The sequence below is a fragment of the Rattus norvegicus genome, chromosome 6 (genome assembly GCF_036323735.1).
Source record: "Rattus norvegicus strain BN/NHsdMcwi chromosome 6, GRCr8, whole genome shotgun sequence".
Classification (NCBI taxonomy): domain Eukaryota; kingdom Metazoa; phylum Chordata; class Mammalia; order Rodentia; family Muridae; genus Rattus; species Rattus norvegicus.
In genome coordinates, this window is record NC_086024.1 from 100,588,743 (window position 1) to 100,613,641 (window position 24,899).

Sequence of the window (24,899 nt, forward strand, 5' to 3'; positions counted from 1 at the left end):
TGTGTGGTTTATAGAAGTCTGGGGCGGGGGAAGTGGGGTGTAAAGGAAACAATTCTAAATGCTACAACTTTTTTCTTAAAGCCACTGAATTGCTTTAAGTTTCCCTGCTCTGAGGCAAGTAGCAGAAGTTTAGCAAAAGTTTCAGCTCCTTCCCCGTCTTGTTCTCCAAAAAAGTATTTCAGAGGCCTTCACTGCCCTCAGGAAGGCATGCTGGGATGCATCCAAGAGTTTTTTGTTTTTTTTTTTTTAATTTATTATATATAAGTACACTGTAGCTGTCTTCAGACACACCAGAAGAGGGCATCAGATCTCCTTACAGATGGTTGTGAGCCACCATGTGGTTGCTGGGAATTGAACTCATGACCCCTGGAAGAGCAGTCGGGTGCTCTCAACCGCTGAGCCATCTCTCCAGCCCCCCAAGAGTTTTAAAGGCTACCTAGATAGACATTTTTTCAACCTAAGGACCTCTGAGTTTAAGTATGGCCCTTACCACCACCACTAACCTCCCCCCCCACACACACACACACACAATCCATCTCTCCCCACCTCCTGCCCCAGGAAGCCTCTTCTGCCTTCTTTCGTGCAGAGCTTGGAGTAGCCCCCAAACACTCTCAAGACATGATTCATGTTTTACTGTCAGTCTTAAGCAAATTGTCCACATCTTTCCTTCCCTACTTGGAGGGCAAAATCTTCAAATGACCACAGGCACAAAAATAACTTCAGTATGAATGAATGACTTCACCCCATCTCTGAAGGGTATATTACTAGTTGACTCAGATGAAAAGGTACAGAAAAACCTACCCAAATCAATTGAATAATAAATGAATATTTAATATATAATTTCAGACATTCTGCCCAAATAAACTGAACAGTAAACTGAAAAGTAAATGGATTCTCTATACACTGGGACATTTATATCCATACATCACAAGTGAGTGGGTGACTATACGTTAAATTGTTCCTGTTTAGGAAACCTAGGGGAAGAAAGAGTAGTAAGTCTTCAGAGAGTAGGCAAGCATCCATGCTAATGTTCCCTCTCCAAGGAAGAATGACCACAGAGAGAACCCCAAAAGAGAATTCATGGAAGAAAACCAGGCACTGCTCAGCCCAGCAACTATAAGTTTTTACATTCAGCTCCCAACGAACATCTTTTTAAAACCCAAATTATGAAAAACACTTTGTCACATTAAACTTCTCTCTGCAATAGCTCCATACATATGAAAGGGACATGGTAAGGACAAAGGACTCCCAGACAAATGCACAGTCAGTCTTGAAAGCATCACAGTCTTTTTGTTTATTTGGCTTTGTGAGATTAAGAGTCTCACTCTGTAGCCAAGGTTAGCCTCAACTCCAGGAGCCTCCCGTAGCTCCTGGGAGCAAGCCACCACACCACACGCAACTCAAATGCTCATTTCTTTAAAGGCTTACAGTTAAGTCTGTTACCGACACATTAGCCTGAGGATACCAGCATCTGTCTGAATATAGGACAAATTATCATCGACCACATAACCGCTGCCTGATAAAATTATAGGTCCAGGGTTCACAAGGCAAATTAATGCACAACGCTGACATGTCAGTTACTGGGAACTATTTTGGGCTAACAAACCTTTACCCTTCACAAAGAGAAAGCCCACCATCAAGTAACATCTTGGCCTACAAGGCAAGATGATCCTTGTTATTTTTCAACTCATGTATGCTGAGACAGCTCACAATTTCCAGCTGCTACAGGATCCACGAAGTTTGAGTGCTACAGGAGGAAACCAGTATGTAGTGCACTCAGCTGTACAGGGAGGCACTGGTGCCTGGAAGATGTGCCATTCACACCAGTCTCCTTCCAAGGCATGTGGAAAGCTCTGACGCACTGGAGGAAAGGAAGTACCAGGAAGTGACTGCAGACCTCCAAGATGGCAGGACAGGAGGAGAAAGGTGCTGCCTATCCCTGGTGCTGCTATGCCAAGGTTCAAGCAGACCCACTCTAAGCTAAGAAAGTAAAAATGAAAAGGGAGAGAGAAGTCACCCAGGGCTTCACTAACCATCATCACAACACCGCTCCACGGGTAGCATCCTGGAGCCAGAGAAAGCAGCCAGTGAACAGGAGTTCGAATTCCAATCCAGCCTTGGCTACAAGAAGTTGCAAAGACCTTGAGCAGGTCAGGTGGCCCCTCAGAGCTTTAATTTGCACATAGATAAAATAGAGACTTGAATTCTTATGCCAGAAATTTCTAAGCTGTTTGTGACTGTTCCCAGGGGTGTCCTGGGTGTCAAGCATGTGGAGTTTCATGGGTAGATCCCACTTAAGCCTCAGTAACCCTACTTGATAAATTCTGTACTTTAGAAAGGATTTGGGGGACAGGGAGGCTGGGGATGGAGCACAATGGTAGAAAGCAAAAGATATACATTTTTTTAAATTATTTTTTGCAGCGTTTGGGATAATGCCCACAGCCTTCTACATGCAAGGCAAGACCTCTTAGCATTAAAGCTCCATTGAGCCCCTGCTACCTTTTCTAAATAAGTGAACTGTGTAACCACTGTCAGCACTAGACTGGAATTTCCAGACGTCAGTTCCAGCATTTGTTCTGTGTGACCTTGAGTAAGTCTGCTTGGCCTTCTAAGCTTCCACATCCTGACAATTAAAATAGAGTCCCAGTAATGGATTATGAAGACTAAATGTGAAAGCTGTGTCTGTCACAGAGTGTTTCACAAGTACCACTTTACCTACCAGATGGTATATTTGTGTTACTTGTGTAACCTTTATAGTATCTTTTTTTTTAAGCAGCTTTAACTTTGTTTCAAAATAGAGCCAGAAACCCAGGGACCACCTTGAGTTTTACAAAGTTATTAGCATATGCAAGCAGATGCAAATAAGAACCAACCCCTTCCTTCATATGCTAGGAAATGCTAGAAATGGTTCAACCTATTGAATTTGTCTCTGTGTGTTGAGGCAGTGCTGAAAACTGGTAAGTAACCCCTTTTACTTGCAAAACTCTAAAAGCCCTGGTCTCCCAGATGAGCTAGCAGGAAATGTCATTCAGGTAAGGGCTGTCTGTGGGGTGTTGGGGGCAGCTGCTGTTAAACTGTTTTTTTTTAAATGTTTAAAATTCTCTGTGTTATTTGTCTTGTGGTCTCACCTGAATTTCCCAAAGGAGAGTGGGAGGGGCTCTCTGGGATTATATTTGGAGTTAATCCTTCTGGTGACAAACAGAAAAAGCAGAGGCTGGGATTCTCCACATAGTCCTCTTCCGGGCCAGTTCATACCCAAAAATCTGTGTGTTAAGGGCATTCGTGGTGACCGGTTCTAGTCAAACCTGTGGTTTGGGGGTTAGGTAAAACCCACTTATCCACAGGTAAGTGTCTCAGGTGGTCACTTGCAGATTAAAACAGAAGAATCCTGCCATACCAGTTTGAGGCAGAGCTAAGGATTCCACGGCTCTGTTGTGGTGTCATGGCGGAGTCTTGGGGAACGGGGACTATTCAGTAATCTAACCCATGCTCACAGGTGCCAGGTCCTATTTATCCTTTAAAAGAAACTTAAACATTTGACACTCGTGCTTAGCTAAGCTGTCCCAGAAGAAGGTGAACATTTCCAGGAAGCTACCACACATTAAAGTGAAATGACCCGTCTCTAAAATGGACACTGAGCATTGCTCCAATACATTGAAAACCAGGTCATCCTTAGACAGTCTGCAGGGAGCACATGAGCAGAGATATTAGCACTTCAGATAAAAGGGGAAACTAGGTTACTCAAAAGCAACCAATAGTCTTTAGAGTGCAGATTCTATCTCAACCACCCACCTGTCCCAGAGCCCAGCCAAATAGCCCTGTACTGAGAAGTATGAGGCAGGACTAACCCGTGTCCCTCCCTACCTGACCCAGGTAAGATACAAGGCAAAAAGGAGTGTTACATCCTCCTCCCATCCAGCCCTTAGAAGTAGACTGGAGAATTGGTGTAAATGGTGTTAATTAATAGCTAATTAAATAGCTGGGAGTGGTGGCACATGTCTGAATCCCATCAGGAGGATTAAGAATTCAAAGCTAATTACTGGCCACAGGAACATGTGCTTATCTAAGTGCACACAGGAGTTGGCACAGAAGGGTGCTTGTACACCGGAGTTCAAACTGATACCTTCCTTAGCTACCCAAATTCAACCGAGAACTTCACTGTGTACTAACTAGACAATAGCTTAGAGCTAATTCAGGTTGTTTTGTTCTTCCTGTCTGATGGTCCCTTTAATGTTCTTTCAAGGCTTCCTTTACGTCCCACTTCCTGCCCTCCAACCCTTGACCTCTGACTTTAGTGGAATGCTTTCTGCACTGATGCACTCTGGCTAGAGCACTGAGCTGCTAACAGTTTCCAACTGCCAGCACCTGTGTGTTCCCTATGCCTGTGTGTCTGAGACAGCTGCTAAAGTCGGCTTTAACAGCAGCATATCAATATCAAAATTAAGACACATTCAAGTTCTCTCTCGTTAAGTGTAATCTTCCTAATGAATGACTCAGTAAACACAGGATGTACTGACCAAAGAAACCCTATGTTCAAAGGAAAGTATACTTAATACTGCATCCCCAGGTTTTATTTTTAAAAACATCCAATCAGCATGATCATTTAATTGCTCACTTCCAAAGTAGAGCTGCCACACATTTTGTGAATTTTTACCATGTTCCTATAAATATGTCTGAAAACTCCAGTTTCTAAAATGTATATCGCAATTGCCATTTCAAAGGGGCTTTCTCCTTGGCTCCATTAGATTCCATTAGAAGGAACTAATGTGTCTACCAAGTTTCTATTTCATACAGCCCACCTCACAAATGTTCTGATAAGAAAATATTTTAAGAGACTTATAGGTTAGAGAAGAATTTTTTGTTATAAATAATTACCCCTAAATAACTCTTTTTGAAAAAGTAAAAAAAAAAAAAAAAAAAAAAAGATGTGTTCAAGTGTGTGATGGTTTGAATATGCTTGGCCCATGGGAAGGGGCACTATTAGGAGGTGTGACCTTATTGGAATAGGTATTGCCTTGTTGGAGGAAGTGTGTCACTGTGTGGGGTGGGTTTTTGAGAACCTCCTCCTGGCTGCCTGTGGAAGACAGAGCTAGTCTTTTCCCCGCTGCTTTCAGATCAAGATGTAGAACTCTCAGCTCCTTCTCTAGCACCAAGTCTGCCTGACAATGCCAAGCTTCCCACCATGATGATAATGGACTGAACCTCTGAAACTGTAAGTCAGCCCCAATTAAATGTTGTTCTTTATAAGAGTTGCCTTGGGGCTGGAGAGATGACTCAGGGGTTAAGAGCACTGACTGCTCTTCCAGAGATCCTGAGTTCAATTCCCAGCAATCACATGGTGGCTCACAACCATCTGTAATGAGATCTGATGCCCTCTTCTGGTGTGTCTGAAGACAGCTACAGTGTAGTCATACATAAAGTAAATAAGTCTTTTTAAAAAAAAAAGTTGCCTTGGTCATGGCATCTGTTCACAGCCATGGAAGACAAAGTGTTTTGCTCATCCAATCCATACTATGAATGCCTGAAGCTGTGTGTGTGATAGCTCCAGAGGACAATGCATCATGTACATCTACAGCCTGTAGCATCCCTGCCGCCCACTGGTGATAGGTAGCTGATGCTGTCACCTCTGCTGTGCAAAATGAAACCTGCATTCACAAGGCATAAAAGAAGCAGAGACTGACACCCAGGGGGCTGACTCTGTTCTTGCAAAAAACAGAGCCTTTCACATGTGTATGGTGTGCACGCACGCGCATGCACAGAGATAGAGATAGAGATAGAGAGAGAGAGAGAGAGAGAGAGAGAGAGAGAGAGAGAGAGAAACACTGACATAGCTTCAAGGAAGCCAATATTACAAAGAGATTTAAATCTTAACCCATGACAATGACCACATTCAGACAGACCAAATAAGCAGGCTCTAAGGATGTAACCCAAGGGTCTGGGAGGAGGAACAAGGTACATCTAAGCTTGCACTATCTTTCTGGTCTTTGATAGAATAACCCATGACATTAATGAGTCCTCACAGACCCGTGAGGCAGGAATGCGAAATGAGCTGATTGTCAATGTGGTTTTCAATCCTACAATCAAGTGGTCTAGAAGACGCCATCCAAAGGTTGATTTTATGGCCACACAGTCCTACAGTCCATTTCTTATAGCTGTGTCACATGCCATATTCCTTTTCCTGACTAAGGACAATCCTTCCAAATCAGACTTTGACCTTTAGTTCCAGAACCTTTCAGATGTTTCCAAGTGGGCAAGGAGACAGAAAGTAAGTACACCGAGAGCCTTCAAGGCTATACAAGTTAGAACTTGGCATTCGGTGGTACATCCTGGTATGAGGAACACCGCCACACAACCACCCTGACTCCTGGGAAGTGCAGTGTGGGTAAGGGGTGCGTAACCAAGGCAGCCCTAAGAGGAACCCCCAGATGCTAGGGTACATGTTCCACTTTTGACCATCTCTGTAGTCTGTCCGCCTCAGGCCTGGCCATCACTGAGACTGTAGGTTCTGGGAGCTCTCTTTGTTCTTACTGTCCTCTGTTGAGCTGCACTCAGACCCCGAGATTGAGGACTTGTACCCTCGAAGCGTGTGAGCATTCAGCATCTCCAGCAGCAGGTCATACACCGGGACCACATTTTTGCACTTCATGCTGAGCAGATGTTCCATGCCCTTGTTACTATGGGGGGAAAAGGCATTCAGAATGCTTCCCTCCAGATAGCCAGGAGAATGTTCAAACAGTCCCCAAGGTTCCTGCAGAAAGCCAGCCTGCCCTGCCCTGCCCCAGCCCCACATTCCTTGTCTTCCCATCCCATTGCTCTTAGCTCATGCATCCAGCCCCCTCAATAGTCTACGTTCAAGGGCAAAAGTGATGTCATCTTCGCCTCCAGCTCACCACCCAAAGCTGCACCAAGAGCTCACTCAGAAGCACGAAAGCCTCAAACCATGGTTCTGGAGAGTGTAACTGTAAGAAGGGCTTCTTCACACTGGGAGACCTGACGCACCTAGCTTCTTGACCAACTCAGCTGGAAAGGTACGCGTCAAGACGCTGAGAATGTTTGCCGTTCTTGGCTTGATCTTAAAAGGGTCATGTGTACAGATTTGGGAGTTATGAATAAACTTCAGCAATTAGGTGAACTCCTCACACACAATAAGGATAGACTGACCACTGTCCTGCAAAAGGTCATGCCAAGTGCTCATTAAAGAAGAAACAGGAAGACATCGTTCTTCCTCCCCTCGTTAAATGCTAGAATCGAACACCGTGCTTCCACATAGCTCTTACAGCTTCCTACTCAGGGGAGCACATTACCTTCTTTCTTTTTCTGTCTTCATCTCCTCTGGGTGACACCAGTCACTGAACATCACTGTACCAACAATACACCAACATCTCACCACAACCTTCTCATCAGTGCACACGCTGTGCACTTCCTGAGCTGGACTACACTCCATCCACAGCCTGGCTTCCTCAGCCTGTTGAGAAGTTCTCTTAGATCTCATCCTCGGTACCCTGATGCCATGAAAACCAAAGGACAATTTGGTGCACATCCCCAGTCCTCAACCCAAGGACAACCAGAGAGCTAGGCTTAGCATCCTTACAAAAATAATCTCAGGCCTTGGCCCTGGGTGGTCTAAGGAAGGTGGCAATTCATCTTAGACAAGGGCCCATTTGTTTAAGACTCCATAAACAAATCCTAAAGACTAGCAACTACATCCAGGTGGGTCCAACCAGCTGCCACAAAAATCCTATCAGGTGATGTGTGGCACTCATTTCAACACCTACTATGTGCCAAGCTTTGGTGCAGGTGCATACACTGATGGTGTTCCCATTCCAACATTCTACCATATCTACTGCAAACTTGCCTACATGTTCCCAAAGCCCTGAGCACATGCTCTGCCCACACCCGACTGGAGCAGCGTCCCACGGGTTTGTACCTGATGTGCCTGACGTGAGAAAGAAGCATCAGGAGGTTGGCCAGTCGGACTGACTGCTGCTGGGAGGAGATACCACTCTTCGCAATCACCCAGACCAGGGCATCTGTCACCGCGTTCAGTAGGTGTGTCAGCTTCCGGCTACTTTCTGCCTCCTGGTTTGCAGAAGCCAAGGGGTACATACCTAGACAAAGGAGGAGAGCCCCAAGGTCATTGCTCAGAGAAAAGGAAACTGAGGTCACGTGATCAACTGTTAACGTGCCTGGTTCCCTGAGGAGGAGGCCACTTTGACCCGCACTACTCTAATTTGCACGTGCATCTGCATGGTGCAAGCCAACAAGAATGAGGAACCAGGTTCTTACCCCACGAGCAAAACTTCATCACCCAGCTGAAGGGAATCCTGGCTGGATACAGGGTGGATAAATGGTCCCTCAAGGTGGCCACTAAGGTCAGATCTGTGACATCCCAAAACAGTAGGCATGTCCGGTAATTCTGCTTCGCACTTGGCAGCAAATGGTACATCGTGAAGATGATCAGGTAAGATTAATCCCACTTAGTGCCAAGGTGGGCTTCTGATCACAGCATTTAAGAAACAAACTGGGCTGGAGAGATGGCTCAGCGGTTAAGAGCACTGACTGCTCATCCAGAGGTCCTGAGTTCAAATCCCAGCAACCACATGGTGGCTCACAACCATCTGTAATGAGATCTGATGCCCTCTTCTGCTGTGTCTGAAGACAGGTAAGGTGTAGTTATATATAATACATAAATCTGAACGAAAGGAAGGAAGGAAGGGAAGAAAAGGAAAGAAGGAAGAAAGGAAAAAAGAAACTGAGAGCCAGTGTTATGTAACTCCTCCCGGCCAATGTTCCCTGTGCCTCAGACAGTCAGATCAGGGCCCCAAGTCCAAAGTGTCTGTGGCTCCCTGTTGGGGCAGGAAGACCCCCCAATCATGAGTCAGGTCTTAAACCATTTTCCTCCTTCAGAGTCTAACTCTCAGGCCCCAAATCAGTTCCCCAGCTCCTTCCACTTCAGTTCCTGGCTTAGGAAAGCTTGCAGGAACATTGGTTCTTAACACACACACCACTACCACCACCCCATTCTACTACGCCCCACCTGGGCTTTCTAAATTACTCACAATGGCGACAAAATAACCAAATGGCAGCCCACGTGAATCTCATCCCTACCCTAGTTAAGCCCCAATTCTCCCTTTCCTGAAATAACTCTCCTTCCAGGCTTTTAACTCCTAAATAAGCAGGGACAACAATCCTGAAGTGAACAAGGGGGCTGGGGAAGTGGCCGCTGTGAGAGCTGTGAGAACGACAGTGCCCGTTATCTACAGAATCTGATTAGCAGGATTTGCTTCGGGCTGGAGAGATGGCTCAGTGGTTAAGAGCACTGACTGCTCTTCCAGAGGTCCTGAGTTCAACCACATGGTGGCTCACAACCATCTGTAATGGGATCCGATGCCCTCTTCTGGTGTGTCTGAAGACAGCTACAGTGTACTTATATATACATCAAATAAATAAATCTTTAAAAAAAAAAAAAGCAGGATTTGCTTCCTGGTTCTAGTGACATTTTCAGTCCAATCAAAGCAACTGAGTTTAACTCCACTCAATTCAGTTACAGCAAGGGACAGGCAGAAGTACTTCAGGTACAGCTCTTCTCTGCATCCCCAGAGGCCCTCCAAAGTGTCTTATAATACATATTTAAACAATCCACCTCTCGCCTGAGAGACAGGGGTTAGAGGGCCAGAGTTCAGGGACAGCCCAGGTGCCTGTAAGCTCAAGTTCCCAGAAAGAAGTCAAACCTGTTTTAAAGATTTTATAAGGCTGATTGGCTGATTAGAACTTCCTGATTGTCCCAAGACAGGATATTGCAGATTCCAGAACCAACATTACCTTGAGCCATCTCTAGACCTCTAATTCAAGGGCCACTTTCTGCTTCTGACCTCCTGTTACTTTGACTATTAGGTATATCTTTGGAGCATGTGCTCGGAAGACCACTATTTTCTGCCAAACCAGAACCTGAGAATGACGTCAGGCAGCACCGGAGACCTTTAACGGTAGCTTGCTGCATGGCTACAACCTAATGTTCCCACCAATGTACTTGGTAAATACCTGGGTTTATAACTTTTTGTTCTGTAACTATAAAAACTTTATGAAACTGCTTCCACATTGGAACATGCTGTTCTCAAAACCCAGACCTGTGCTGCGGGGCCGTGGCCACTCATATTCGGCTCGGAATAAACTAGTTCTTTACTTCCTTTGAAGTGAGAGTGGTAATTTGAGATGACAAGGTGCTCTCTCAAGAAACCCAGGGCTGTGCCTGTCAGTGGTGGCACTCCCCTTTCTTTAACCTCAGCACTTGGGAGGCAGAGGCAGGCCAATCTCTGAGTTTGGAGGCCAGCCTGTTCTACAGAGTGGGCTACAGGAAGGCCAGGACTACACAGAAAAACCCTGTCTTGAAAACTGGGAAGGAAAGAAACCAAGGGCTGACTAGGAATGGTGGCACCCATTTGATCTCAGTACTCTGGGTTCTCACTTGCTGCGATAAAACACTGACTAAAACAACTTAGGGGAGTTAAAGGTTTAACCTCACCTTACAGTTTACATTCCATGATCAAGGGAAAAACAGACAGGATCTTAGAAGTTGTGGCTAAAGTAGAAGCCATGAAGAAGTGCTGCTGACTGGCTTGCTCTCCATCAGCCTGCTTTCTTACAGCACCCAGCACCACCTGCCTAGGGTTGGCACTGCCCACAGTGGGCTGGGTCTTCCCACATCAATCATTAATTTTAAAAAGTGTTGACAGACTTGTCAACAGTTCTTCAGCTGAGGCTTCCTCTTCCCAGGTGACCCTAGTTTGTGTCAAGTTGACAAGGCTAACTCATGTAACTTGAGAGGCTTGAGAGGTCTGAGCCCCAGTGCCTCAGTAAGTAAATAAAGCATCCCCAGAGCTGCTTCTCACCTCCTCCAAACCCTCAGACCCTCATCTCTACCTGCCCCTCCCTACAAGCCACTCATCCACCCCCAAGCAGCCAAACTTCAGCTCTCCTAGAAGCTCCTTTTAATGACACCCCAGCTATTGAGGCAAAGCAGATCCCTAACATGTCGTGGGGCCATTGAGGGACCCAGGTCTCTCTTTAATCTTTTTTTTAATGTGTTGGGGTGGTGCATAACACATACGAGGCTATCAAAGGACAATTTGCAGGAGTCTCTCCTTTCACTCTGAATCCCAGTGATCAAAATCAGGCTGTCAGGCTTAGTGGTAATAGGAACCTTTTCTCGCTCAGCCATCTTCACCGAGCCCCACCCCCCACCCCCAAATAGTGTGACATAGCCCAGAAAACTGTGAACTTCTGATGTGAACAAGGATGGCCTTGAACTTCTGATCTTCCTGCCTCCACCTTGTTAGTGCTGTGATATGGGCTTGAGCCACCCAGTTTATGTAGTGCTGGGCCTGAACCCAGGGTTTGGTGTGTGGTAGGCGGGCACTCACTCTACCAGTTGAGCTACACCCCAGAGCTCTCTTTGCTCAGTTCCCAGTTCCCACTCTGGAATCCCACTAACTCCCAGCATGCACTGCTGCCACACTGAACATGCTCTGTATTCTGCATGTATCCTGAGCCTGCCTTCCTTCTCCATCCTGCTGCTTTTTCCTATCAATGCCCACTCCTCCTTTAGATCTCAGCCTGGCCATGAACGTCCTTCTGGAAATTTCTCTTGAGTCCCAGCCTACGTCCAGCTTGAGTTTTTCTTTTTTTCTTTGAGTGCTGCCCTCTCCTTCCACATCTCTGCAGCCACCCTAACAGCACAGCACTTGAGGACACAGACCCTGACATTTGTCACCAAATCCCTATCACCTCCTACATCGTCTGACACAGAGGACACATTTGTGTACAGAAAGAACCAGACTGGATTCACACAGGTTCACGTTCTTTGTATATTCTTAGGCAGCCACATGATTATAAACAAAATGTTTGTGTATACTGTGTAAGGACACACAGAGGAAAGCACTGAGACAAAAGTGGCCATGGTGGTGGGACCTTTGATCCCAGCACTTGGGAGGCAGAGGCAGGTGGAACTCTGTGAGTTTAAGGCTAGCCTGCTGAACAGAGCAAGTTTTAAGATAGCCAGGGATACACAGAGAGACCCTGTATGTTATGTTGAGTTAAGTCAGTCACAAGACCACACTTTTTCAACACAGGGTATGGCCCATAAGGTTGGCTTCAAATTCCCTACATAGCTGACCTTGACTTTCTTTTTTTTTAAGATGTATTTATTTCATGTATGTGAGTACACTGTAGCTGTCTTCAGACACACCAGAAGGCATCAGATACCATTACAGATGGTTGTGAGCCACCATGTGGTTGCTGGGATTTGAACTCAGGACCTCTGGATGAGCAGTCAGTGCTCTAAACCACTGAGGTAATAGACACATCAAGAATTGAGCTGTAGCCCCAGCTTAGATCCCCCTTTTCATTGGACTATTTGAAACTGTCTCTAGAACAGAAGATAAAACAGACAGGCAGTTACCATGGGTGAAGGAAGGGTGGGCGTGGTGGTTAATTGTAATTATCAACTGGATGAAGGAGCCCAGGGCATTGATGAGGCACACCTCTGGGCACGTCTAAGAGGGATTTCCCCAGAGAGGACTAACTGAGGAAGACCTAGCTCCAGGCCATGAATTGGAGTCCCACCAGCTCAGCGTCAGAATTTCCTATCTGCTTCCTGACCAGTAGATGAGTAAACTGGAAGCCTCCCACAGCTATGGCCAGAAGCTGGCCTCAGGGCCGTGCTTTCCCTTCATCTCGCCTCCTTTAGATGCTTCTTGAAGGGTACCTGGCAGCATCAATAAGAGGAGAAACCATGCGGGAGGAAGTGGAGGCTGATAGCTAAGGAATACTGGATTTCCTGGGGATCGGGGTAGTTCGGATTGATTGTGGTGATAACACAGAGTGAACGGACTAACAAAAATTGAGTAGTATACTTTTGTTTTAGCACAAGGTCCTGCCATGTAGCCCAGGCTGGCCTAGAACTTCCTCTACACCTCAGCCTGGCCTCAAATACTGGGATTACAGACGTACACCACTGCAGAGAGCTTGAATTATATACTTTAAATGGGTAAATTGAGGTATTCTCTTGTTAATAAAGTTGGCATTAAAATAGCCCTCATTAAAAGTAGCAGAAATGCCCACTGGCAGCGTATAACTCCCTTCCAAAAACATGATTGGTTGCCCTTCTCTGTAAGCCAACATAGTCACCAAGGGTTGAAGGGTAGACCCTGGGCCTTCCACAAGCTCGGAGGTAGCACCGTTCCAGACAGAACCTGAAGCCATTGTTATCTTAGCTTGGGAAAAGGAGGTGCCATGTTTAAACCAGCCCGTCATGTCAAGGTTCTATAAGGAGACTATGTCTGAAACTAAAACTTCCTGTACCGCTCTCTAGTCAGGAATACCATGTCAAGACTTAGGGCATCCATACACTTGATCACTGGCTTAGCACATGGGTACACACTAATTACTAAATGGCAGGCCTTCAACAGGGGCAAAGGACAAGACTGAAGCCCTGTCAATCAGAGACACAGGAAGAAAAAAATCCTCCTCCGCCCCTAAAAATAGAAACACCATGATTCATTGTAAAATAAAAACAAAAAAACAACAACAACAAAAATCACCTAAATTACTTTTCATAAAACTAAAGAGATCTTGTAAAGGGGAAGGAGAGGGAGGGGCTCTTGGCACAAGGCCCACGTATACCACAGAAAGCAACTCAAGGACACAGCCGCCCCGCTCTTTCCTGAAAACAGTCTCGTGTTCTTCTCTCTCGCCTGCCTGGCATTCTGGGAGCAAAAGTGCCCAGATTCACAGTAACCTACATGTTTAAAGATGAAGGAAAACCCAGGCTTTGCTCAGCTGGAGGGAAATAGAAAGTCTAGAGTGTTGTATTTAAAAACCCTATAATCTTATATAATTTTTTCTGGCTTTGAAGAATAAAGGGACATGTGTGTGCTGCTCTAAAGTAACACAGAATGATCCGGGTTTAATCTTATAATTATTTCAATTAATAAAATGTTTTGTTCTTTCAAAACTTTAAAATTGTTTAGATAAACAGACCCGTTGCTAAGTTTGTTAGTTGTGTTTGAGACAATGTCTGTGTAATCCAGCCTAGCCTCAAACTTGCTCTGGAGTCAAGGACCTTGAACTCCTGATCTTCCTGCTGTTGTCTCCCAAATGCTGGCAAACGCCACCTATCCAGCTCCCTGTCCCTAACTTAAGCTGTTTAAAAAGAACGATGGTAATTATCTACAGGCTTATTCCACTCTGTCTCCTAGAGTTAGACCCTAGTTCTAAGAGAACGTGGGTCTACCTTCAGATTCCTACATGACGAGGTGGTCGTCACTTTGACCTAGGTTGTTGCCCGGGGCTCAAGTGGGTTTTTTCTCTTTTCTTTTTTTTTTTTTTTTCTTTTTTCTTTTCCCATTTGAGACAGGCTTTCTCTGTGCAACCCTGAACTCACTCAGTAGACCAGGCTGGCCCTTGAACGTTACTCTGACAAACCATGACTCAGCCACCAACAATGCTGACACTGGTACACTTGCTATAAATTTTACTTCTAATAAAGCCTCAGTTCTTTGGGACTTTTATTTAGTCGGCTGGTTTGTTTCTGGTTTTAGACACTAGATTATCTTTGAGATGCAGATGCAGAGGATTAGACAGTAAGAAAACACATTTTACTCAGCTGACTCCCATTTAAAGATGTTCTTTATGTAGATCTGTTTTGGTAGGGGTTTTGTTTGTTTTTTTACTTTTTGAGGAATAACTATTACTATTTCTTTTAAGATTTACTTTTATTATTATTATTTTCTATTGGGGGGGGCATATGTGCATGTGCCCTCAGAAGCCAGAAGAAAGCATCCGTTCCCAGAACCTGGAGGTTCAGGCAGCTGTGAGCTCCCCGGACTTGGCTATCAGCAACTGTACCTGGGTCCTCAAGAACAGTATACACTGACTCCTGAGCCCTTTCTCCAACCCCACCACTAGTATTCCTTATACTACAGCTCTACTAATACTGAAATCTTTTCTTTTTTTTTTTTTTTGTTCTTTTTTTTTTTTCTTTTTTCTTTTTTTCGGAGCTGGGGACCGAACCCTGGGCCTTGCACTTACTAGGCAAGCGCTCTACCACTGAGCTAAATCCCCAACCCCATCTTTCCATTTTCTGTGTCTGGAAATAATATTGTGCATGTATGCACGTGTGCATGTATGCATGCATGTGTGCATGAAGGCAGGTACCTGTGGAGGCCAAAAGAGGGTGTCAGATCCCCTGGAGCTGGAGTTGCAGGTGTCTGAAGCAGCTCCACGTGGATCCTGGGAACCAAACCAAAGCCCTCTGCAAAAGCAGCAGGCTCTCTTAGTGGCCAACGCAGCTCTTCAGCCCCTGGTTCTCTGTTTCTTGACTTGGATTTCAAAACAGAAATATGCTGTCATCTTTACCTTTGTTGCTCTGTATGCATAGCCCTTCCCTTTGTTTAATAGAGTCAAAGGTGGGAGCACACATGGGGAGTGTGTGTGTGTGTGTGTGTGTGTGTGTGTGTGTGTGTGTGTGTGTAAATGCCTGGCTGGCCAGGTAGTCACACAAACTTTTAATCCCTGCACTCAGGAGGCAGAGGCAGGAGGATATCAAAGGCCGGGGGGCAGGGGGGATCTCTGAGTTCAAGGCCAGCATGGTCTACAGAATGAGTTTCAGGATGGATAGCCAGGGCTACACAGAGAAACCCTGTCTTGAAAAGTCAAAAAAACAAAAACAAAAACAAGAAAAGAAAGAAATGCCTGGCTAGACAGTTCCTGCCTGACCTTAGTCATGATGGACGTAGTGCTCTGGCACTAATTTAGAAAAAGGTGAATAGCAACAAAATGGGAGGAGGGTGCTGGGTCAGGGAAATGCCTTGTTAGAAAGGTAATGTCGGGAGGTAACCCAACTAGGGAGCACCCAGAGGTTGTCTTAGGGGTCTCTGATCCTTCAGATTCCACCTTCAGCACTCCCCTGCTTCTGCTTCACAGCCTAGCTCACTTTCCACTCTAGAGCCTTCCACTGTCTGACAGTGCCCTATGTTCTTCCCAGAGCTACTCTGTGTCTGTTCCCTTCCAGTCCACAGGGAAACGACAGAATCTAAGGGCAACAAGCACTTGGGAGCTCTTACAGCCCCAGACAAATGTGCCGACATAAGCCAGGACTCGCATTTTGCACTTCGCATAGTAATTTTCTGTTATTATACCAAATCGGGGCCATAGGGACAGCTGAGAGTGTCGGCTTACTTACCAAGCATGGGCAAGCCTCTGGGTTTGATCACCGGACTCAAAAATCACTTTAAAAAGTCCTACATTGATACATCTGCCACCACCCTCTAAAGGCAGTACAAAACCATCTACAGAGCAAGCACACTGAGTTCGCTATTGTAAGGAACCCGGGGATGGTGCCAAGTGTATAAGAAGGTACACATGGGGTATAGGTGGAGAGAACTCCATTTTATAGAAGATGATGGCAACCATTGATTTTTGTATCAGAATTAATAATCAATAGACACTGGAGAGAAGGGGAGGGAGAGAGAGAAGGTGTGGGAGGGACAGTCACAAAGTCATGGTGGCCACCTTGAAGAGGGGTGTTCCTGCTGATTGGTCTCATCTTCCTTGTATGATTTTTTTCTAAGTGTTATTCCCAATCATCACATATTGTTTATATGAGAAAAACCAGGAAAGCCAAAACACCCACTTAGCTCAGACACCGTCCTCATCCCCCGTTGCTGAAGTCAAGCCCCTCCCCTTGCTCCCGCCACACCAAGTCTGTTTGGGCTCATTTTCCTTAAGGACACCCTTGCCTCAGTTTCCTCCCCATTTTTGTCATCCCTCCCTCCCCACAGAAGTAGGTGTGGCCTTTCCGAAACACACTTCTACACTCAGACACGCCCCCAAAATAGCCTGTGACCACCTCACTGTGACCACCCGGTTCCCCAAACAGTTCTCTGAAGACTCTGGGGCTTTTCCCTCCTGTATCTCCATCCCTCCATTCTGTAGATGTGCCTCTCAGAACGGCACCAGCAGCGTGATTTTGCACACCTTGCCGTCTCACCTGATAGGGTAAGCTATGTGACTGTAACTGTTGTTACTGAACAAATGAACAGTTGTATAAAAACAGAAACAGAAGCTAAAGCACTAAATACAGCTGACACGTGGTAATCATGTAAAATGTCTGGTATGAAGAAAGCCTAGACGGTAAATACTTTAAAGTTTGTCTGTCTTTAAACTACTCTCCCCAACCCACAACGTGCACAAGATAGAGGTTCTCTATTGTAGCCCTGGCTGTCCTGGAACTTGCTATGTAGACCAGGTTGGCACTGAACTCACAGAGATCTGGCTGCCTCTGCCTCCCAAGTGCTACAATTAAAGGCATCCACCACCTCCCGGTCAGTCTTCTCTTTCTCAGCAAGTGGCCAGAACCATTTTTCAAATCCACTGCCAGAAGTTCATCCAATGAATAATTTAGACTCAAGTTAGCAAAAGTTAACTAAACGCATGTAAAATGGAGAAGTCACAGGGAGGTCCTTCTCTGCTTTTTAAATGAATCAGAAGACCGGTGCTCTCGACCACCACACCAGTTTGACAGTCTTTCTCCCAGCAAAGCACTGCACAGCCGTGGGGTTACTCACTGGAGTTGAGGAGGATCATGGCCTTCACACAGAGATACTCCTTGTGCTGGAGTTTTAACTCACGGAACCTTGACGTCGTCGCCAGGAGCATGTCAAAGATTTCCAGAATCCCTTCTACGCACTTCCCCTCATCCCTGCAAGAGTTCATGGGGGGAGTGAAGGAACACATAGCATTCGGCAGCCATCAAGAGCCTTCCTCATTCAGAGGCCCCACAGACGACACACACACACACACATAGCCGCAAGCATACAACTGCTCACTTTGTCTGATCTGTAAGGGGAACTTCTGAAAATGGTGGTATCCTCCTGTGAGTGTGAAGTTAAGGGACCCCAGAAGTCACTCACAGGTTAAAACAACAACAACAGCAACAACGACAAAATGTCTCGGAGAATCAGAGCCCTGGACAGAGTGCCAAAATCTGTCCAAACCCTGCTAACCCATACACCCCATCTTCACGTCTCCCCTAATCCTCCTCTGCACTAAATTCCTGGAAGGATGGCAGAGCCCTGGGGATGAGGGGGGCGGGGAAATAGCTGTGCACGGATGCCGTGAGCCAAGACATCTCACTTCTCTGCCTGCTGAAGGATCATTACTCGAAAGTGCAGGTGCTGAGCTGCAAGATGTCTGGTACCCAGAGAAGCTGCTCTTAAAACATCACCAAAGAGAAAGTGAGTAAACACTAACTCTCACACTGATGTTTTCACTTTTTCTGCTTATTTTGCTTTTTTCAGACAGAGTCTAACTATGTAGCCAAGGCTAGCTTCACATTTGTCATCGCCTTCCTAGGACTACTGTAGGTGTGGCATGTACAGCATGCCCAACTATGTGTTGATGGTTTAACAATTTGACTTTTTATTCTTCTGTAAAACTCAAATTAAAGTGAAACTGTGCACTTGTTGTATAACATTCACACACACACACACCACACACACACACACACACACACACACACACACACACACACTTCCCAAAAGGATTAATCAACTCAACCGAAATCAATCCTATTTTCCAGAAGTTGCCACCCATGCCAAAGAAAATCCCCTAAATACCTCTATTTCCTTACTGAAAACATTTCATTGTGATAAAATTAATATTCCAAAAATGAGGTGTTTAGCTATTGGGATGCACCTTTCAGGAAAAGCTCCAGTGTACACAATCAGCCCTAAAGAACCAGGCCTGGCTGTCTCCTTTCTGCAGGTGGGGACAGGCAGCCAGCTCACTTTATGCAGGATTCAAACATTTTCAGTGACACGTCATAGGCTATAGAAGGCAAATACATTTTTAGGAAATATATGAGGGACACAAAGTACTCCTCCCGTGTGGCTCTTAAGAGGCTTCTGCTTTGGATGAGTGGAATGAAGGGAGGAGGGGCTTTCTACAGCCTGATGGGTCCATGCCACTCACATTGGGAACCAAGACCCAGTTACACATAAGAAGTTAGGACAGGGTTAAGAGATTAGTGTTAAAGACGGAGATGTGTGATTGGAATGTTCTAGAAGTTTGCTTTGAATTAGTGCCAAATAAAGATTAAGTTGGGAATTACATGTGGAAAAGCTTCTTACTTGATTACTTTCTCATCAAAAAAAAAAAAATACCTTGTTTGATACAACAACAACAAAAAACAATATTGAGCAGGTTTGTCTCGGCTTTGCCTATTTTCCTCTGCCTCTCTGGCAGCTGGTTCCGCACCAGTAGGCAGGGCCACTGGACGAGGGGTAAGGGGGTTCCTTTGTGGCTTAGCACATGGGAAAGACTTGAGAAACACTTGGCTAGGATGGTAAATTGAAAGTTCGGAGTAAAGCCTATGATCTTCAAGACCACCTAGCATATCAATACTGAATGTGAAAGGCAGTTTGTGAGGACATTCGAAACCACAGGAGTCCCAAGAGCCCGGCAGTGTTCACAGTGGGTCCTAGCCTGGCTCTAAACATCCTTCTCTGTCTGCAACAGCTCTGCAGACAGTTTCCTGTTGACGCTGGCACGAAAAGTCTCAGCATACATTTTATATTTAAATGATAGTGTGTGTGTGTGTGTGTGTGTGTGCGTGCGCGCGCAGAGTCAGTTCTCTCCTTTTACCACAAGGGGTCACTTTTAGGGGTCACTAAGGTCATCAGTCTTAATGAAAAGCTCCTCTACCCACTGAGATATCTTGCCAGCCACTTATACATTTGTGAGCAAAGAAAAGCTCTGGTACTGGATCTTCACATTAACTTACATATCTAGTGAATGCCAAAAAAAACAAAAAAACAAAAAACAAAAACAAACAAACAAACAAAAAAACCAAACCACCCAAAAGACAAAAAAAAAAAAAAAAAAAAAAAAAAAAAAAAAGTACCTCATTACAAATAACCAGAATCACTGGGTTTTCCTCTCACTCTCCATATACTCAAGGTTTTTGTTTTGTTTCATTTTCTGTAGACTTCTTAGTAAAAACAAATGGCTCAGGTGGAAGCTTCACTCTGTGTCTGCTTAGTAAGCCTGAGCCTCAGTTTTGTACCCAGCACCAAAAGTAAAAACTGCAGGACCTCTCACGGGACGGTCCGTAAGACAGTTACTTTCCAGGTACCGTGATGATCCATTTATTCACTTTGCAAGAAATTTTTCTAACATTTACACAGGACTTCTTTCTCCAACCTTGAATAAGTAATTTCTTTATGTTAATTTGCCTGTAACCACGGGGGCAATGCACTCCATGAATGGACTTTAGAACCAGATCCCCACGTCTAGCTCCATCACTTTCCACCCTGCGGCTGTAAGCCAATTACTTCACCTCCCTGTCCCTTTTCAGAAGAACTGGGATGTTGAACGCTGTCTCCTCCAAAAGGGCTTCTGGGGAGACTGAGAACAGTGACGTGCATCGAGTGCTGAGGACGGTGCCTGGCACATACCAGCCAATAAGTTAGCTATTCCAAGGGTCACTGAAGGGTCTGGTACCCGCCCCACTGCTCTGGCCTTCCAGAGCCTCCCTCTCTTGTCCACACCACCTGGGCTTGCTCCTGCTCAAGCCACATCCCATGCTTCCGCTCTTCCCACAGGGTGTGTGCTCCACCAAAACACCTCCATTACTCAGAACAGTGGGCTCTTTGTCAGTGCCATCCATAACAACAGGCAGAATGGACGCTGATACCTTGGGGCAGCACTCTTCATCTGCGCAACGTGCCAGTGAGGGTCTTCTGAGGACCTGAAGTGGTAACAGGGTTACGATGCAAGAGTTGGGGCGGGCACGTTAGGTTCATAGCACCAGGCTTCCTCCTGCTCTCTGCACACTCTCACGTGCTGAACACTTAACACTGGGGCTTTTTCCAGGGACAGTTTCTGAACCACTCAAAGGTCCGCCAAAAGTTTTCTGGTTTTCCTACAGCAAAGCTTGGCTGTTGTTGGATATTCCAGTGTATCTTCTATAAACATTCCAGCTAAATCCACGTCTAGTTCCTGCTCTGTGCCGTCTTTAAAAGAAAACTAGGCTTAGCCCACTTGTGACCTAAGCACGGTCATGTCCCAGTGTCTGCTAACTTGCGCTCGGCCTTAATAAAAAGTCCTCCCACCACACGTTCCAAAAAACGCTATTAGAGATGAACAATACTATTAGTTCTAAAGCCGGAGCACAGGAAAATAAATGTGGAAGTCCCAAAAGAGTTTCTATCGCCTGTGCAGAGATATAACTGGTCATTCATCTGCAGGGCAACTTAAGAATATATAACGTAAGTATAGAATTTTCAATGCAAAAAGAAAAATCTATGTTGACTGTGCGCTCAGTGGCCCATACCTGGCAGGACCAGTTCCCTGCCACAGCCCAGGACTGTTGATGCACAACTTATTGAAATGGATTGTGGGATATGAATCCTGGTACCCAGGCCCTCTTCTTCATGGGCTCCTGACCCAGTGAGGGAGGGGACGGGGTTATCCTCCTCTAATTGCCCCTTGGGGTGTGAGACTTTAGCTGCAGTACCTAGGACTTTGTCCCCACTCCGCTTTGTTTAGTTAAACAGATCAGAGATGAAGTGCGAAGCCTCTTTCCTCACCTGTCCAGAACGAGGTCGGGAGCGAAAATGAGCTTGCCGGGGTGGTCGATGGAGCGCCACATCAGTCCCACCATTAGCACCTCCATCCAGCAGCTTTCTAAGAGCCGGACTTGGTCCAACAGGCTGAGCTCCACAAAGCCTGGGGAAACAAGGGTCCATTAAACACACCTCCCTCCCCTCAGCTACCCACTTCAATAAAGGCAGAGTGGCAAGTTATTAAATGCCAGGGAAACCCAAACAACAGAGGGAAGGAATCAATCGGTGTTTCAAAGACGTGATTAAATGTTGGCTAAGGGAACCTGGCTGTGCAGCTTGCAGTTTCCAGCCTCCAATCCCTTCAGGACACAGACTTTTGTTTAGCATTTCTAAAAGGCCCTTGGCTCCCAGAAGGATGCTAGAAAGGACCCAAAACGCAGAGCTAAGGCATGTTAGTTATGGCTGTGTGGTCCTCATAATTCCTGGGCCCTACTGAGGAAATCAAAGCTCACCCATCAGAGGGGCTGCATGTCTGTCCAATCCATGGCTTGGAGGATGGATGGATGGATGGATGGATGGATGGATGGATGGATGGATGGGTGTGTGTGTGTGAGTGTGTATGTGTGTGTGTGTGTGTGTGTGTGTAAAGTAAACAGAGAGTAGTGCCTGCCCCTGCAGATAGCCAAGGCTTCAACGAAAATAGTTTTTCTGCCTGTGCAACATTTCCCACGCAGAGTTGGGAGTGTTCTGGGTAGAGGTGCTGTCTCCAGGTGATTCTATCCTAAAGAACAGGGACAACATCCGAAAGCAGTTGATACTCTCATTGCATGAATTAGCCACAGAACGGGAACGAAACACGGAATCTCTAGGGGAGTGAATATCTTTAGCACAAAGCGGAAGACATAGGAACTTCTATAACACACAATAATAAGAGGGAGCTGCAAAATATAAACAGAGTAGTCAAAGGCACAGCCTTTGAGTGAAATGGATTCTGCTTTTGAACATCGACTTAGTCCCTTCCTAACTAGAGATTGTGTGTGTGTGTGTGTCTGTGTGTATGTGTGTATGTGTATGTGTGTGTATGTGTGTATGTGTGTATGTGTATGTGTGCATGTGTGTGCATGTGTGTGTGCATGTGTGTATGTGTATGTGTGTGTATGTGTGTATGTGTATGTGTGTATGTGTATGTGTGTGTATGTGTGCATGTGTGTGTATGTGTGTGTGCGTGTGTGTGTGCATGTGTGTATGTGTGTATATGTGTATGTGTACATGTATGTATGTGTGTATGCACTTGTGTGTGTATGTGTGTGTATGTGTGTATGTGTATGTGTGTGTATGTGTGTATGTGTGTATGTGTGTATGTGTGTGTGTGCATGTGTGTGCATGTGTGTATGTGTATGTGTGTATGTGTGTGTATGTGTGTATGTGTATGTGTGTATGTGTATGTGTGTATGTGTATGTGTGTGTATGTGTGCATGTGTGTGTATGTGTGTGTGCGTGTGTGTGTGCATGTGTGTATGTGTGTGTATATGTGTATGTGTACATGTATGTATGTGTGTATGTGTGTATGCACTTGTGTGTGTATGTGTGTGTATGTGTGTGTGTGTGTATGCACTTGTGTGTATGCGTAAATGCTAGGGAGTAAAGCCAGGGCCTTGAACATGGTAGGTACCCGTTCCATGACTAAACTACATCCCTATCTGCCCTCCCCTGGTTGGGAATTTAATCTCTCGCCAAATCTGTTTTTCTTGTAGGAAAAAAATGGCACTGTTTTGCCTCCTTCTGCGAATCTCTTATAACTATCTTTCCAGTGTTCCTACAGTGTAAAAGCACACATGTTCAATGCTGGCTAATGTACTGTAATGTGCACAATGGAGAAGTGACCGGAGCATGAATGTAAAGATGGACAATTCGAAAGCTAGAGTGATGGCTCAATCAGTGAAGTCTGCCGGGAAATATGAGGACCCGAGTTTGATCCTCAGTAGCATGTAGCATGCACCTATAATGCCAACACTAGGGAGAAAGAGACAGAAAGGTCTCCGGGGCTCACTGGACAGCCAATCAGTGAACTCCAAACTCAGTGAGAGAGCCTGTACCAAAATATAAGGTAGCAAGCAATTGAGAAGGACACCAGTGTCAACCCCTGGCCTGTAGAAACACACACAAGTGCACAAGTGCATGCACACACACACACACACACACACACACACACACAGAGACAGAGAGAGAAAGAGAGAGAGAGAGAGAGAGAGAGAGAGAGAGAGAGACAAGTCCTTTCCAGAGCCACATGCTTGTGCTCTGCTCAAGTTGCTGACACATGTACACTTTCCAGTCTCACTCACAGTCATATGAAGACATATGCAAATCTTCCAAAAACACTGGGCTTAAAGAAAGACTAACAGGGAGGGAGCAGGGGGAGCAGACAAAAAACCAAATAGCTTTTCATAGTAAGTAGTCTCATCTCCATTCTTCCTGGGAGATCCCACAAATGGTGCTTGGAAAACAAACTAGAGGAAAGAGCCTTGGTGTTTTTCTTCTCTGGGAAACAGCAGACAAAATGAAATAATCCAGGCAAAGGTGGAGACGCTAGACAAAACAAAGCTGGGAATCAGAAGAGCTCCGCAAAGCTCAGAAGAAATGGGGCGGGGCCAACAGAGGCTGCAAGAGACCCTGGCGCCTGGGGCCAGGCTCCCTTAAGTCTTCATCCATCCACTCAACGATGCCAAATCTTTACAATTTGCTCATGCAGCTATTGACCCTGCCGCACTGGATCATGGGAGCCTGGCCTGCCTTGGAATTCAGAGAGAGGGAGACTCCCTGAATATATCCAGATTTATTGGATGGTTGTAAAATAAGTGGACGACTCACCCTGAGACTTTCATCTCAAAACAAATAATGGGGCCAGCGCTGTCTCAGCCAGTAAAAGTACTTTGCTTGCAAGCTAGATGCTGTGAGTGTGGGTCCAATGGTGGGAGGAAAAAACTGATTTCCGAAAGCTGTCCTCTGACCCCCCCTCCACACATGCACATTGTGCACAGATGCATGTGCATGCACATGTGCATATGCACACACATGTAATAATAGTAATAATTCCAAATATTCATGATAGTATTTTAAAGTGCATTTCATAAAATTAACCTATTCAATATCATAGCTCAGCCTAGCCTACCGTAAACAGGCTTAGAACAGTTTGGTAAAACCATTTAGCTCAAGGCTGTTTTACAATGAAGCATCGAATAGCTTAAGTGATCTCTCGAATCTTATACTGAAGGAGAA

General features: G+C 45.6%; 1 protein-coding gene across 2 annotated transcripts in view; it reads right to left on the reverse strand.

The window, feature by feature from the left end:
• Positions 1-810: 810 nt before the first annotated feature.
• The window catches only part of Esr2 (estrogen receptor 2), a 55,688-nt gene continuing 31,599 nt past the window's right edge, over positions 811-24,899 (reverse strand). Inside the window, exons 6-10 of one of the 2 annotated variants that reach the window (XM_006240221.5) lie at positions 21,648-21,786; positions 20,753-20,806; positions 17,625-17,758; positions 7,928-8,108; positions 811-6,674 (exon numbers count right to left, since the gene is read on the reverse strand). In XM_006240221.5, coding sequence (XP_006240283.1) covers positions 6,488-6,674; positions 7,928-8,108; positions 17,625-17,758; positions 20,753-20,806; positions 21,648-21,786 — 695 coding nt within the window. In that variant the 3' untranslated portion in view covers positions 811-6,487. The remainder of the gene's footprint in view (positions 6,675-7,927; positions 8,109-17,624; positions 17,759-20,752; positions 20,807-21,647; positions 21,787-24,899) is intronic. The other variant, NM_012754.3, reaches the window with a different exon arrangement.